Source organism: Macaca fascicularis, chromosome 12 (assembly GCF_037993035.2).
Source record: "Macaca fascicularis isolate 582-1 chromosome 12, T2T-MFA8v1.1".
Lineage (NCBI taxonomy): Eukaryota > Metazoa > Chordata > Mammalia > Primates > Cercopithecidae > Macaca > Macaca fascicularis.
In genome coordinates this window covers 118398668-118416040 of record NC_088386.1, presented here as the reverse complement: position 1 = coordinate 118416040, position 17373 = coordinate 118398668, and the positions used below count along the sequence as shown (strand labels likewise).

At 42.2% G+C, this 17373-nt stretch overlaps 1 protein-coding gene across 3 annotated transcripts in view; it reads right to left on the bottom strand.

Moving 5' to 3' along the window:
- SGPP2 (sphingosine-1-phosphate phosphatase 2) overlaps nt 1-17373 on the bottom strand; it is a 145904-nt gene that overhangs the window by 87582 nt on the left and 40949 nt on the right. For all 3 annotated transcript variants that reach the window (XM_065526162.1, XM_074010327.1, XM_005574424.4), the window contains exon 2: nt 5562-5720. Coding sequence is in view for 2 of the 3 variants with exons in the window: in XM_074010327.1 (XP_073866428.1) it covers nt 5562-5720 (159 nt within the window). In the remaining variant the exon portion in view is untranslated. The remainder of the gene's footprint in view (nt 1-5561; nt 5721-17373) is intronic.

Below are 17373 nucleotides of genomic sequence, written 5' to 3'. Positions count from 1 at the left end.
TTTTCTGTTCCTGTGACTGTTTGCTGAGGATAATGGTTTCCAACTCCATCCATGCCCTGGCAAAGGACATGATCTCATTCCTTTTTGTGGCTGTATATGTACCACATTTTCTTTATCCGTTCTATTATTGATGGGCATTTAGGTTAATTCCATGACTTTGCCATTGTGAATAGTGCTGCAATGAATATATGCATGGAAATACCATTTTTCTTTGGCTAAATTAGCAATGATTTAAAAATGAGAACACAGAAAGTTCAGGAAAAGGAGTCAGAATGAGTACTCTCACACAGATGTTAAGCGGGTACTGACACCAGATACTTCTGAGAAAATAATTGAGCAACATGTATCACTAGCCTTGACAATTCTATCAATTTCATGAGTCAGGAAAAGGTTTGCTCTCTTAGAAATAGGCTTATGATTTCCTAGTGGATAGCGTAACTTCATTTTGGTTGGTCAAGACAAAGCTCAAATATGAATCTGCGGCTCACCTTTGAACCAGCATGCCACATTTCACTTTAGTCTGGGCTTTCATCTTCTTTTGTATCTGTGCTCCCCTTACTTTCAATTTTTATCTGTTTATCTCGTGTTTTTCTACCTCTCATTATGAATGCCATGAAATAACCGTGGAAAGAAACATCTGTGTAACATATCATAAGAACAGAGAAAATGAGGCTTTCAAACTCCCAGGATCAGTTGTGGTATCAATGTTTGCATTGCTATTTCACAAAATGAGGAATTTAGCAAAAAAGTGAGATTTTGCTTCATGTTACAAAACTAACCACCACCCAAGTTCAATGAAGTTGCCTCTAACCTTTTAAAGATACAGAAATATAACTTTAAAGCTTTTATTTTTTGTTAGATCTGTCACCATGCCAGAATGAAAGTGAAGAGATTAGATAATCACGCCATGGGGCAGTGACTCATCTTCTGAAACATCATCCTCAATATCTCTTTATAAGCATCCTAATAAGAAAATCCATTTGCTATCTTTTTTGGCCAAATGTCTAAAATTCTTTTGAGCCCAAAGATAGGTTAAAAACCTTGATACAGGACAAAGGAGAGAAATAGTGAATTGATTGATGTGTTTCAGCTAATTTAACCAAAGCTTATCCCATACTGTGGGGTTTGTTGAGGTTTGTTAACCCATTTATGCTGGAGGTTGCAAATTTTTGTGTGTGAAAAATCAGACCTTGGTGATGACCTTGAGCGGTAGGATATAAATAACCCACAAGCTTCGCGTTCCAATAAAGGAACACTAGTTATAAATGGGTTAAGAAGGGTAGATAAGAAACAGTTAAGTAGAGTACACGGTTAATAAATGCCATAAGGACAGAAATGGAACACAAACCAAAATAAATATGCAATAGAAGAAAACTATGGGAAAATCATTTTCATGCTTGAAGCCCCAGTTTTAGCATCTTTAAAAAAATATTGTGCTCCTTATGCCACTTAGCTGTGCTCTTCTAAGAAACAACCATGGCAGCTTCCCCTGGTAGACAAGGTCTGGGCGCAGGATCAAATCCACCTTGCCACTTAATCCAGTGTGATCTTGGGCAAGTTATTTAACCTTTCTGTATTTCAGTTTCAGGATCTGTAAAGTGGGTTGGTGATAACTATTTCTCAGGATTGCTGGTAGGATTAAGTGAAGTAAAACATGTAAAGCACTCTGACAGTGAATGGCATACATACTACATGCTCAATATAGGGTATGGCTTATCAATATTTGAAATATTACTATTCCAATTTAGAAAATGATACTGCCCATTGTTATGAAGCTCAAATAAGATAATGAACATAGATGCCTATCAAAGCAACAGAAGATGTACAATACAGGTGAGGACTAATTATAATTGTGAGGAGAGAGAACTTGATACAAGCATAAATTCTGCTGAGCTACTTCAGATAGTGTGAGTTACCCTTAATGTAACAAAAGATCTTTAAAAGCAATAAAACCTGTAGGGGCTTCATCCAGTGACAATTCCCAAATTAATATAAAATGTGGCAAGCTTTGGCAATCCTGAACAAAGCTGCCTTCCAATGAGTTTTGGGTGAGATAAGATGTTCAATACAAGACTTCCAGCTCTGTCCCTTATATAATTAACAGTTCTTAATCCCTACCCCTTTGAAGAAGCAGCCACTAATATAGGGATATCCTTTACTGAAGAAAGACTGCCTCAGCAGGAAGTTGATTGCCCTGGCTGGCCCAAGTACCAGAACCTAACCCTAATCCACCCCAGGCTCCCAACCTCGCCCTCACTTAAGGGACTTGCCCTTCCTTTCTTCCTTTCATCTACCTTCAACTCTGGAGCCAAACCAAGTACCTCTCATTATTGTCTCTGTAGCCCATCAGAGAGCACCCCTAATCCTAACACGCCTACATACACACGCACACACAAATACATGCACACACACGCAGATGCACACACGCAAGCACACCTGCACCTCCCTCTCCCCCCCTCTCCCTTCCTCTCTTCCTCTCTTCCCTTGGAATGACCTCCACTCTCATCCCAGGCACTGGCAGGAATGCACACACTACCTCAGCTTCTCACACTGCTTCTCACACTACATTAGGCTTCTCACATTGCCTTACAATGACCACACAGAATAACTACAGAACTCTCAGCACAGGGGGACTGGTGAACCAGGCCATTTTAAAAAGTCAAGAAACAGGTGGCCAAACCTCAGGACAAACTGCAGATTCAGAGGTTATTTCTTCCTTTCTCGGGCAAAGATTTTATTTGCCTCACTCTATGACAAAAGCTTGTCATTTTGCCTCAAACAGGCACTCTGATACTTTGAAATGAGGAATACAAAGCATAAAATAACCACCAATAATGGCAACCAGACAGTCCCCTAACCACAGCCTTCTATAGAGTCTAGAGGTCTTCCCAGCTCTCAGGGAAAGTTTTCCGCCCTCAGTGGGGGAGATAATTGGCCATGAGCGGATCAAACACATTATAAGGTATTCCTGTGTAATGTACTTCTCATCGTCTGCCCCACTCAACCATTATTAAGGTTTTGGGATTTAGAACACACACACACACACACACACACACACATACACCTGTATACATACACTCACACATATACACACCTATATACATACATTCACACATATATACATACCTACACACATATATACACACCTATACACACACATATACACATCTATACACACACATATACACACCTATATACATACATGCACATAAACACACATATATACACACACACACCTATACACACATACACACCTATATACATATATATACACACCTATATACATACACACACATAAACACACATATATACACATACCTATATACACACATATACATACCTATACACACATACACCTATATACATAAACATATATGCACCTATGCACACAGACACATATACACACATACACATATATACACACCTATATACACACATACACATATACACACACCTATATACACACATAGATATACACACATCTATATACACACATACACATATATACACACCTGTATACGTATATACACACATATACACACCTATATACACACACATACATATATATACACACTATACCTTACACACGCACACACACACATCTTAGAAAATAAATGACAGTGGGAAAGATACTCAAGCCCATGGGTTTTCCATGGGTTTTCAGATCTTAAGAACAGAAGGACCATTCCCATTCTCTCTCTCCCGCCCCCATCCTGCCTGCTCCATGGACACAGAAGTGGCCTCGGAAACGGGAGGGACAACTGGACTAATGTTCTCTTTATGATTTGCAAGATGCTTATGCTTTTGCAGACTCGCACATTACACTTTTAGACAGAATCTAGATTTCAAAAGAGGGCTATGGGGAGACAGGGATGGGGAGTCCCACGTGGAGCCAGGAGCAGTTGCTCCCTAGTCCCTCTGTCACCACGTGGCGAAGGGTTTGTGTGGATACTGCGCCCTTGCCACCCCTCACCCTGACCCAGGACATTGCTGCTTTATTTCTGTCTCCTGCCCCTGAGAACATTCGAATTTATGAGCCCTGATCAGCTCCACTCTACTTGTTCCACAAACGAGAAAACATAAAGCCCACCATAGGAAAGTCACTTGCTGAAACCTTCTCTTTTATACCCAACCAAGTGCTTCGGAACCTCTATTTCTAGTGCAGAATCTTGAGTCGGGGAAACAGTCTTGTCTGGAAGTTCCCTCCACCAGCTAAATAACCTTTGACCTTAGAATTGGTTGATCTTCAAGACTCCTTCACCTTCATGCACTAGTCACTATGCGTTATCATGCTCAAATAGCGACCTGCAGAGTCCTCCACATGCCAGGCCTGGAGCTCTGTGTACACTCTAGATATTCCCACGATGATTCTGGGAAGGCACATTATTCACACAATTTTACAAATGAGGAAGGTAAGGCTCAGAGCAAGGGCACACAGATGGGGCCTGGACTGTACTTGAGCTCAGGTCTCTCTGATACCAAACCTACATATCTTGCATATCTTGCGTATGCCTTGCTGCCTTCCAAATGTCTACCATCTCCTTCAATGAGACACAAAATCAGAACTCATTTGGCCCTGAACAAAATTAAATGCTAGGGTTACCAGTGAAATAGCAGAAAAAGGCTCTGCCTGTCTACCTGGGATTGTCACATGGTTTCTGTGTATTTGCAGCTGCTCCTGCTACACTAGACGTTCCCTCAAGGAAGGTGCTTTGCCTTATGTGTTTTGGCTTCTCCTATGTGTATGGTCACTTAATACTGCTTGAAGGTATTGCTCAACAGCTTCTGATTTTAGTTTCTGATCAAATTTTACTAAAATAGGCCTCTTGCGAGGATGCATTTCATACCCCTCTGTGGGTCCTTAGAAAGGTCCTTTGTTCTCTGGTCATCCCTTATGCCCTCTCCTACTTTGATCTACCCTTGGGAAAGTATATCTCAAGGTACACAAAATCACAGGTTTGGTTTTTGCAAATAAAACAAGTTGTTTTCAGAGCAGTAAGAGATAAGCCAGGCCAAGATAGCAAAACCCCGTCTCTACTAAAAATACTAAAATAACCGGGCGTGGTGGTGCACGTCTGTAGTCCCAGCTACTCGGGAGGCTGAGGCAGGAGAATCGCTTGAACCTGGGGGGCACCTGACCTCAGGTGATCCGCCCACCCGGCCTTTAGTTTAGGTTAACTTTGAAGCAAGGATGATAATAGTTCCTCCCTAAAACTGGTCCTCTCCCTGCTGGGGGATGAAAACCGCCTTTGTAAGACTAACGAAAGGCCACAAGATTAGAATTTTGGAAAAGGCCTGAATTCTGCGAAGAGGTAGGCACAAAGGACAACCAGCCACTGTCCCCCAGCTTACCTTGCTACAATTCCCTTACTGCTCAGGGAACACAAGTTGTGGTCACTGCTTTCTAATGTTTCCAAAGTAAATTAGGCAACAAATCCAACTCTAAGTGGTAAAACAAAACAAAACAAACAAACAAAAAACATATTTGCAAAGTACTTGAATATCAAAGGAAGCAGTTGTTTTAGAAGTAGCATCAGTTAATGAGTAGTGGTAATACTTACAACCCATATGATGATCAACCTTCTGGATAAATAAGGGTCAATATTCCAGTGAGTGAATGGAAGAAATGTGATGTAGAACACTTCTTGGCCCAAAGCAGCTGAAATTTGGAATAGGTAATAGTAGAAATAATTCTTCACGACGTACTTCTGTACATAAGCCTAAAAGACAAAAGTTAGAAGACTCTGTGAGTTCATGCAGTATGTCAAGTTTTAAACATCTCTGTCTAAAACTCACAGGTCTCAATTGCCAAGACGCTGCCTCCTCTCCCGTTATGTTGTTAAGGTATCGTTACTGTCATTGAACACTTTTTCAACCTCAATTTATTCAAACAAACACAGAGGCTGTGATTTTTTTTGTAAAATCAAATAAGTTATATCCAAGACAGAAGTACCAGGAGAAGACACACCAAAAAAAAAGCCAAAAACTTTTTCTTGTATATGCAGAAAGCTAGAAACGTGGAGAAAGTGAACTCTGTTAGGACATTATATGGGTCTCTGCAATAGGCAGAGTAATGCTTCCCTCAAAGATTTCGATGTCCTAAATCCTAGAACTGAATATATTACCTTACAGGGCAAAAGAGACGTCAAATATGCAATTAGTGATCTTTCTATTTTCAAATTTGCATTGATACATAATGATTATACACATTTATGAGGCACATGTAATATTTTCATCCATACATAGAACACATAATGATCAGTCAGAGTGCTTCAGATGTCTGTCACCTCAAACACTTATCATTTCTTTGTGCTGGGAACATTTCAGATATTTTCTAGCTATTCTGAAATATACAATAACTTCTTCTTATTTTTTTTTGAGACGGAGTTTCGCTCTTGTTGCCTAGGGAGTGCAATGGCATGATCCCAGCTCACCACAACCTCTGCCTCCCAGGTTTAAGTGATTCTCCTGCCTCAGCCTACCGAGTAACTGGGATTACAGGCATGTGCCACCACACCCAGCTAATGTTGTATTTTTAGTAGACATGGGGTTTCTCCATGTTGGTCAGGCTGGTCTCGAACTCCCAACCTCAGATGATCCACCCACCTCAGCCTCCCAAAGTGCTGGGATTACAGATGTGAGCCACCACGCCTGGCCTGACAATAACCTATTCTTAACTGTAGTCACCCTATTGTGCTATTGAACACTATAACTTATATCTTCTAATTGTATATTTGTATGCATTAAACAACCTCTCTTCATCCCTTCTCCTTCCCAGCCTCAAATTAATAATCTCGAGGTGGGGAGATTAGTCTAGATTTTCTGGGTGGGCTCAACCTAATCACAAGGATTTCTTTTTTTTTTAGAAATGGAAGGAGGAGGCAGAATGGTCAAAGTCAGAGAACCATTTGAAGATGCTAAGCTGCTGGCTTTGATGATGGAGAGAGTGGCCGTGAGTCAAGGAATCTGGATAGCAGCCTCTAGGAGCTGGAAGAAAGCAGGAGTCAGATTCTTCCCTCCAGCCTCCAGAAGAAATACCACCCAGGTGACACCTTCATTTTGGCTAAATAAGAGCCACTTTGGACTTCTGACCTATAAGAGAATAAATCTGAAACTGCTTTTGCAAAGATTATGAAAGAGAAGACGTCTAGCCTGGCTGACTCTATCTTGCTTCTAGCCTCACAGGCTGGCTGTAATTGCTCACTCCTAGGCGTAGGCCAGGCTACCCATGGGAGGAATTTAGGTTAGTTTAATTTTGTTTATTTTTTATTTTTTGTTTGTTTGTTTGTTTTTTTGAGACAGAGTCTCGCTTTGCACCGAGTGCAATGACACTATCTTGGCTCACCGCAACCTCTGCCTTCCAGGTTCAAGTGACTCTCCTGCTTCAGTCTCTGAAGTAACTGAGACTACAGAAGTGCACCACCACACCCGGCTTATTTCTGTATTTTTAGAGAGATGCAGTCTCACGAAGTTGTCCAGGCTTATCTCCAACTCCTGACCTCAGGTAATCTGCCTGCCTTGGCCTTTAGTTTAGGTTAACTTTGAAGCAAGGATGATAACAGTCCCTCCATAAAACTGGTCTGCTCCCTGTTGGGGGATGAAAACCACCTTTGTAAGACTAATGAAAGGCCACAATATTAGAATTTTGGGAGAGGCCTGAATTCTGCTAAGACGTAGGCATGGTTAAAGGACAACCAGCCACTGTTCCCCAGCTTATGTTTCTACAATTCCTTTATTGCCCAGGAGTCATGTGACCAGAGGTCACAAGGTTTGTAACTTCCCCAATTGCTCCTGTATCGTCATCATCGTCATATAACATCAGTATCGCAGAACCTAAGATTTGTCTTTTGAGATGTTTTCCAGACTTTTGCATTCTGGTGACCAACTGACTCTACCTGGACCCATGATGACTCATGACTCCACTGGTCCTGTGGCCCCCACCCAGAGGCTGATGGGAGTAATAAACTCTCGTCTGCCACTTGGCTAGCTGGCCCTGCATTAATTAAATTCTTTCTCAACTGCAATACAACTGTCTCAGTGAATTGGTTTTATTTGTGCAGCAAGAAGAACCCATTGGGAGATTACAAATTTGCATTTTAAACCACTAAGTTTGTGGTAATTTGTCACAGCAGCAATAGATAACTAATACAAAGATGTTAGAAAAATCACTTGCCTCCGAACTTTATAAATTCACCTTTTAAACGGGTCTAATGAAGTTAACCCATCATAATGATGGTTTGAGAAACACTTATCAGAAAGTACACACGAGACCTGTTAAAATGCATTCTCATTTTTAAACATCCTTTTCTTCCTGCTTATCCTGGTAGTGGGCAGAAAAGACAGACTTAGGGAGTTAAAACAGAAAATCAGCAATCTAGTAAAAAATATGGTACACACCTTTACATTATGGTATGTTAACAACTTAAAAAACAAAACGTAGTCACCCTGTTACATGAAACTAAAAAGTAGAATTTTAATGCTACTTAAGGTGGTCATAAACTTTATAAAATAAAATCAAAGCAAAATGCCAACACTAAAACAGGAGGGAAGAAGAGGCATCCCTGTTACAGGGAGATTTTTCTCAAGACTCTTGGAGATCTGGATTTTTGTTTTGTTTTGTTTTACTCTACACAAAGTCCGAGGTTCTTGAATCCCAGGGGATTTCGGAGAACAAGCTATGTTTGTTTATGTATTTATTCCGTAAATATTCATTCTGTGCCTATGATGTCCAGCACCTGTGCTAAGTGCTAAGCATATTTGGAAGAGCCAGGTGTGATGTCTGTTTCAACAAGCTCTTATGGCAGAAGCGGGGAAGAGTACAATTTGGAGGAATAAATTTTTAAAGGATCATTGTTGTATTTAAGGCCTTAAAAAAGGCTGAGAGTACTTTATACCTGAGAAGTAAAAAAAAAAAAAAATGACCTTGGAAACTGCAAGAACATAACTGTACCTGACACTATTGGCTATCAAGCATGCATTCCTCTCTTTTACCTCCCTAAGAGGTTCGCAGTTTTGTTCCAGCATCTCTACCTCCCCCACACAGCCCTGAGGGAAAGTTGACACTGCTCTCTGGGAATGGATCTAGATTCATCCAAAGGAGTCATGAAAAGCACAAGAATTCAGTCTCAAGCCGAGCAGTGCACAGGACTACCGGGAGACAGTTACTGGTCAGGGGTAAGTACGTGTAATCTAAAAAGGGGTCTCCCATCAGGGATAAACTTTACTTCCAAGTGAATTCGAATGAAAGAGAATGGTAATACATCCATCCTAAACAGGAATGCCAATAATGCACAAATGAATTAGATAAGGAAGTGTATAGTTTCACCTCTCTGCTAAGATATCATGGTTGCATTTGCAAAACAAAGACAAGGGTCTGAGACAAATAAGTGACAAATGCCTCTCTCTAGAGTGGAATCATGAACTGCCTGAGGTAAGGACTAATCTCTGCAGGTTCTGTGTACAAATATACAATCCAATAGGCCTGACCTTAAGGCACACCCTATAAAGAGCTCCTCTTTAGCCCACCAGCTACCAGATACACCTGCTAATCTTTCCAGCTTTGAATCTTTACAAGGATAAATTTTGCCAAACTGTAACGAACCCCTCGCTGGTATCATTTCATGACACCCAAGTGGTATATGACATGATAAGTACTCAGCAACAATCATTTCCCTACTCTAGAGATCGGCCGGAGACCACATTCAATATCTTAATCCTAGTAAACAATTGAAAAGACCACCAAAAATGACAGCAAACTGCTTTAGCGCTACATATCACTAACTGACATCTTTAGACAGGCTTTTTTACAATCTCTCAGGAATTTGTTTTTTGAGGGAAAATCTAACTATTCTCTAACTCTTCTCAGGAACAGAATAACCAAAGGTGAAGTTTAAAATATCAGCATATATAGATGACACCTCAAGGATTTCTTAGGTAATTTCTCTGTATACATGATTGAATAGCTTGAGAGCCAATACTTCCCTTTAAATTCTTGGGGGCTTAGATGTACCTAAATAAAACAGCTGTCAGGCCTCTGAGCCCAAGCCAAGCCATCGCATCCCCTGTGACTTGCACGTATAAGCCCAGATGGCCTGAAGTAACTGAAGAATCACAAAAGAAGTAAAAATGCCCTGCCCCACCTTAACCGATGACATTCTACCACAAAAGAAGTGAAAATGGCTGGTCCTTGCCTTAAGTGATGACATTACCTTGTAAAAGTCCTTTTCCTGGTTCATCCTGACTCAAAAAGCTCCCCCACTGAGCACCTTGTGACCCCCACTCCTGCCCGCCAGAGAACAACCCCCCTCTGACTGTAATTTTCCTTTACCTACCCAAATCCTATAAAACAGCCCCACCCTTATTATCTCCCTTTGCTGACTCTCTTTTCGGACTCAGCCCACCTGCACCCAGGTGATTAAAAGCTTTATTGCTCACACAAAGCCTGTTTGGTGGTCTCTTCACATGGACGTGCATGACAACAACATGTACTTGTCTTTTTAATTTTATTTTAAAATTTTTCTTTAGATTCTGGGATACATGTGCAGAACGTGCAGGTTTGTTACATAAGTATGCATGTGCCATGGTGGTTTGCTGCACCTATCAACCCATCATCTAGGTTTTTTTTTTTTTTTTTTTTTGAGGTGGAGTCTTGCTCTGTCGCCCAGGCTGGAGTGCTGGAGTACAGTGGTGCGATCTCGGCTCACTGCAAGCTCCGCCTCCCGGGTTCACGCCATTCTCCTGCCTGAGCCTCCGGAGTAGCTGGGACTACAGGCACCAGCCGCTACGCCCGGCTAATTTTTTGTATTTTTTAGTAGAGACAGGGTTTCACCATCATCTAGGTTTTAAGCCCCGCATGCATTAGCTATTTGCCCTGACACTCTCCCTCCCCTTGTCCCCCACACCCTGACAGGCCCCAGTGTGTGATGTTCCCCTTCCTGTGTCCATGTATTTTCATTGTTCAACTCCCCCTTATGAGTGAGAACATGTGGTGTTTGGTTTTCTGTTCCTGTGTTAGTTTGCTGAGAATGATGGCTTCCAGCTTCATCCATGTCACTGCAAAGGACATGAACTCATTCTTTTTTATGGCTGCATGGTATTCCATGGTATATATGTACCACATTTTCTTTATCCAGTCAGTCATTGATGGGCATTTGGGTTTGTTCCACGTCTTTGCTATTGTAAATAATGGTGCACTAAAACATAAAACAACAAGTATTTGTCTTTTTTAGAAGAAGTTTCCTTTGTAGTAAATCTCAGTGTGTGTGACTTCAATACATCTTTGGAAATAGTAGGAATTTCAGTTCCAGTGTGTGTGTTGGTCCCACTGGGAACAATTAGAGAAGGAAGAAATGGTGGTTGGAAATGGTAGGTAAAATAGAATGCTAGAGAAGAGAGGAGTAAAAGCTGAGAGCAATGAAACCAAGTTCCAGAATCCTACTTGAGCTACCTACCTGAGCTGATGGCCCAGGCTTTGATGGCAGGCTTTGAGGAGAGCCACTCTTAGAAATAAAATGCTTCGGTAGGGCGTGGTGGCTCATGCCTGTAATCCCAGCACTTTGGGAGGTCGAGGCAGGTGGATCACGAGGTCAGGAGTTCAAGATCAGCCTGGTCAAGATGGTGAAACCCCGTCTCTACTAAAAATACAAAAAATTAGCTGGGCATGGTGGCGGGTACATGTAGTCCCAGCCACTCTGGAGGCTGAGGCAGAGAATTGAAACCTGGAGAGGCAGAGGCTGCAGTGAGGCGAGATTGCACCACTGCACTCCAGCCTGGGCAACAGAGCGAGACTCCATCTCAAAAAAAAAAAAAAGAAAGAAAGAAAGAAAGAAAATGCTTCTTAGCATGCATCTCATCTGTCACACAGCAAATGAAGACGTGTCTGACAAACAAGAAATGATAAAATGAAAATTACCCACATACCCATTATTACTAGCTGCAAAAAAAAAATATATATATATACTCCTCATGAGTGGTTCTTATTTATTGGTTTACTTTTCTGAAAGCTTTTTTTTAAAAAAAGGGTTTTCCTAGGGCTCCTTATTATCTCAGGCTCCCAACCCCATATTCCCTTTTAGGTCGTAAATTCTTTAAATGCACATTCTTCTAAAATGAGATTTTTCAGCCATTTCACCTTGTGGTTGCAGAAAAGCTACTCTATCTTGCTGATATTGGAGTATTCAGCGTCGTGTGCAAGGCTACCTTCAATGTATAAATAAACCAGGGAAGAAGGGGAGGCATGCAGATTGACTGCATGGTGGAAGAAAAAGAACACTCAGAATGTATGACTAACTGACTAAGCTCTGCCAATGAACACCTGAACAGCGCTTTGCTTTCCAAACACACACAAAGGAGTCCTAAATGCAAATGAAATATACCCAGGTCAGTGCCACTGGATATAATAAGGGCTGATCCAGACAGCAGAGGAGCGAATGCCCAGCAGACTTGGCAGCCAGCCCAGCTTTAGAGCTTTCAAAGGAGGAACAAGAAATAGCTTTCAGTCAAAACAACGTGTGACCTTGGGGGAGTCAATTTGCCTTTCTGAGCCTCAACAGCCTCAACTGCAAAGAATGCAAATCCTTCTAATGGAGAAGGATTAGCTCAGTTGCTTTTTAATGTACTTTTTTTTTTTTTTTTTTTTTTTACAAGGAAGGAAAGGCTCATTAAATAAAATGTTACCGTAGGGCCTACTATATAAAATAATATAAGATTTAAAGTACTATACTAATTGGCTGAAAATGAAGAATGGTCCACCAAACTTCTATCTGAGGCCAGCTCCACCTTGCCCCACGACAACCCCACACTCCAGTCCTTCTCTGGAGGGAGCATCCTCTCAGAGCAGAGCAGTTCAGTAACCAGTCTGAAAATCACTGATCTCAACCTCTTCTAGACCCCAGATATCACCTTCCTGTAATTAACTTTTGGTCTCAAGTACACAGGCTATAGCTATTCTGACCTTGAGGTCTTTAAAGAATTTGATCAACTGTAGACCAATGTCATTGCAAGGTCATATTACTTCCTCTTTTTCCTTTTTTCAGATTAGAGCTGTAAATAATACATTTTCTTCCAAAGGTCACGTCTAAGATACTCCACCACTTCAACAGAGCCAGGAGGTCACATCTGGGCAGGGCGGGGGATGGTATTCTGCAACTCTAAGCCATCCAGTTTAATTGGAAGCGGCAGAAAGAGCTTGTTCTCTGGGGCTGAGAGAGAGAAAATCTACACGGGGTACAACTCAGTCTTATTTTAAATAATGTTAAGATCCAAAACTCTTTTACAGAACACACCAAGAAGCAGCCTTCCCTCCACAGTGGCTTTGCTTTTGGAGTTTTGCAGACTGACTAGATGGAAGCAAATGAAATGAATACGGAGTGAGTTGACCTGGCCAGCAGGGAAGAGGGAAGGCCTAGGGGAGAGGGAAACAGATGCCGGAGGCGAAGTGTCTCAGATTGAACTCAGGCTGCCTACGCTTCCTACCTGGATAATTTCACATAAATGACTTAATCTCCCTGAGCTTCAGCTTCCTCACCTGCAAATGGGAATAATAATAGTCCATAGCACACAGAGACTTTGGGAGGATGAAACAAGATCGTGTTGATGATGTGTGCAGGGTACTCAAATCAGAGCAGGCAAAGAAATGTCTCAATAGGACATGGCTGCGGCTGCTGCTGCTGATGGATGGTGGAGACAGTAGCAGTGAGGATTCTAGAAAGCACTTCCCAATTGTAATATGCATTCGAATGACCTTGGCATCTTGTTAATGAGCAGATTTTGATGTAGCTGACCTGGGGCAGGGGTGAGACTTCTCAGGAGCGCAGGTGATGCTGATGTTGCCATGTTGCTGGCTCATGGACACCACTGTGAGTAGCTTTAGGATCAAGAACACCTCAGTGAAGCGTTTTTCAACACAAAAGTAAGGCTCTCAGATTTAATCCTCAGGATTAGAGGATGTCTCAACTGGCATTAAGAGAGTAAGTAACATGATCCATGTGATAGATTAAAATGCCGGTGACAAACCAGAGGGGAACAATGAGCAGATTCCATGGAGGATCCTGCAACAGTCCACACACAGGAACTGAGTCCAGAGAAGCACCTCAACACTAGAAAGTACCAAAGGGAAAGCACAGGTAAGACATGCCCCCCTGAGACAGCAGCCTGATCAAATGACGGACTGATGATGCCGAAAGAAATACGCTACCGCGCTTCTTGCCTTGATTTGAGAGAGGTTTACATAAATACTGGAACAACAAATCAGAAATTAGTTAAGAAGGAGTAACGAAGTTTGAAAGCCTTTCCTAACTTCTCAGAGCATCACAATACCAAAAAGACCAAACCATGTTTTCCTAAGAAGGACTTTTGCACTATTGTCAGAATCCTGGCTTAGAAACACGTTTCTCAGGCCTTTGCAGGGAACATCTGTCATTATGTTTTCTGAAAATAAAAGCTAAAAGGGGAGAAGCTCATTAAGATCAATGGTTTCCGGAAATTCTAAACTTTTTTTTTAACCCAACCTGGCTAGGAAATTGTCATTTTTAGCTACCTCTGGAATAATCTACATTTGACCTAAATAGGCCTACACACTCATTCTCATCAGCTTCTGAGGGTTGTCACATGTCACATGCTTGTCTGAGATCATTCTCGAGGTAGGCCTGAACATCTTTGGGTACTTGGGATTGTGGATGGTGACAGGAATCAGTCTATGGTCTGTGGATTGATAGCCATTTATGAAGACCAGGGCCTCCTCCAAAAAATTCCTTCCAAGGTTGGAGTGATGTCCCCGAAGGGAGATTAAGGACTAGAACTCTACGTTGTCTTGTTCGCTGATTTTTTTTTTTGAGACGGATTCTCGCTGTGATGCCCAGGCTGGAGTGCAATGGTGCGAACTTAGCTCACTGCAACTTCTGCTTCCCAGGTTCAAGTGATTTTCCTGCCTTAGCCTTCTCCCCAGCAGCTGGAACTACAAGCATGCACCACCACGCCTGGATAAGTTTTTGTATTTTTAGTAGAGAGATGGTTTCACCACATTGGCCAGGCTGGTCTCAAACTCCTGACCTCAAGTGATCCGCTCGCCTCAGCCTCCCAAAGTGCTGGGATTACAGGGGTGATACACTGCACCCAGCCTTTGTTAGCTGATTCTTATACTCAGTGTACTTTCAGCCAGAATTTCACCTCTGTAGCCTAGAAACAAGGAAAGGCAAATCTTAAAAAATTTGGTGCTTCTTTTAATAGAACCTATCCCTTAAAGTTTTGATTCCACTGCTCCTTTCTGAAAGACTGGGCTTTGGCAGCATGTCATCACACACCACAGAGATGGAATCGCTGAAAAATAAACACTCCCTCCAAGTTAGTAGAAGACACCAACTAGCATGTTAACACACCAGGTACACACTAAGCAATGCCCAACATTTAAAAAAAAATTGAAGGCCAGGCGCAGTGGCTCACATCTGTAATCCCAGCACTTTGGGAGGCCGTGGCAGGCAGATCATGAGGTCAGGAGGTCGAGACCATCCTGGCTAACACGGTGAAACGCTGTCTCTACTAAAAACACAAAAAATTAGCCAGGCGTGGTGGCACGCACCTGTAGTCCCGGCTACTTGGGAAGCTGAGGCAAGAGAATCGCTTGAACCTGGGAGGTGGAGGTTGCAGTGAGCCGAGATTGCACCACTGCACTCCAGCCTGGGTGACAGAGTGAGACTCCATCTAAAAAAAATTTAAAGAGTTGTAAACAGCAAAGTTTTTCCAAACAGGGGTCCTGTCTACATAGAACATTCATTCACTGTGTATGCTTCAGTGATGTAAGGTTGACAATAAACAAGACTATTTTTAACTATTATTTTTAAGTAGAGACGCAGTCTCACTATGTTGCTCAGGCTGGTCTTGAACTCCTGGCTTCAAGCAATCCTCCTCCTTTGGCCTCCCAAAGTGCTGGGATTTCAGGCATAAGCTACCACACCCAGCTAGCAAGACTACTTCATTTAGCAATAAGTGCTATGACGAAATTAAAGCAGGATAATGGGCTACAAAGTGATCTAGGTGTGTCCGGGGATGCTCGCCACAGAGGAGCCGTTTGAGTTGAGCCCCGGATAAGGAGAGGCGTTGGTTCTTTGGGGGTCTGCAGGTCAGAGAGAGAACCCTTAGTGAAAGGCCCCGAGCAGGAGGCAGCTCTGCTTGCTGGGACCCATGTGAAAGAGACAGAGAGGAGATGACGTCAAGAGCAGACGTGAAACCCGGCCCAGACTTGGGACTGAGGCTGGAAGGAGCAGAAAGCCAGGGGAGGGTTTTAAATGGGAGCACAGCTGGATTTACTCCGGTGAGACTAAAACAAATTTTGGCTCTGAAACAGTGGGATGAAGCTCTGCTTTAATTCTTTTGTTTTTTGATTTCTTAAACTTGGTGAGAAAATATCATTAATTCCCAGTTCTGAACTTAAAAGCCACTGGGGTGAAATGGCATCATTTCTACCATGAGGGAGACCTATGGTGCTCTGAATTCACAAATCTATTTACTAACCTGGCCCCGTCACTTTTAATTACTCTCATTTTTTTTTTTAAAGAGAATCGAGACTTTCCAACCTATAAAGAAAATTAAATGATGATTACTCAGGAAGCCTAAGAAAGATTGACAGTGTCCCTTGAAGGGGAAAACAGAAGGAACAAAAATGCACAAGGGTTTCTTCTTTCATCTTCAAATGCAGATAGAATTACAAGTTGGGTGATCTAGCCGATGTCTAAGCAGCACTCAGGTGATTAAAATTTCAGGATGGCGAAACTGCACATCAATAAAATGTAAGGACAACTTCTTGGAGTCAGAGAGCTTGATAGGGAACTGCACACTCATCACTGTCACCCGCATACTGGGCGTTTGTCGGGATCCCTCTGCTGTGTCCAAGGATAAGAGGGTGGGCTGAGGGGACTGAGGCCAATGTGGCTTTGATTTTACAGTGGAATTTCAGTTGTAGTCTTTTACACAATTTGAACTGTTTTCCTCTTGATAATCTATCATATTTCAGCTCATCCTCTGAACATCTAACATCTTTTCTTCCTTTTCCTCAAGGTGAACCAGGACTACAAATTAAGAAATTCTTGAAACTGTGAGACAGTGACCCATGGTGGCAACAATGCTCTTCTTGACTCTAGAAAAGGGTCTTGTAACTAGAAAAAAACACTGCCTCATCATCACTGAAAACCCTGTGCCTGGGCTGGGTTCAGTAGCTCACACCTGTAATCCCACCTCTTTGGGAGGATGAGGTAGGAGGATTGCTTGAGGCCAGGAGTTTGAGAACAGCCTGGGAAACATCGTGAGACCTGTCTCTACAAAAAATTAAAAAATTAGCCAGGTACGGTGGCACACACCTGTGGTCCCAGCTATTTGGGAGGT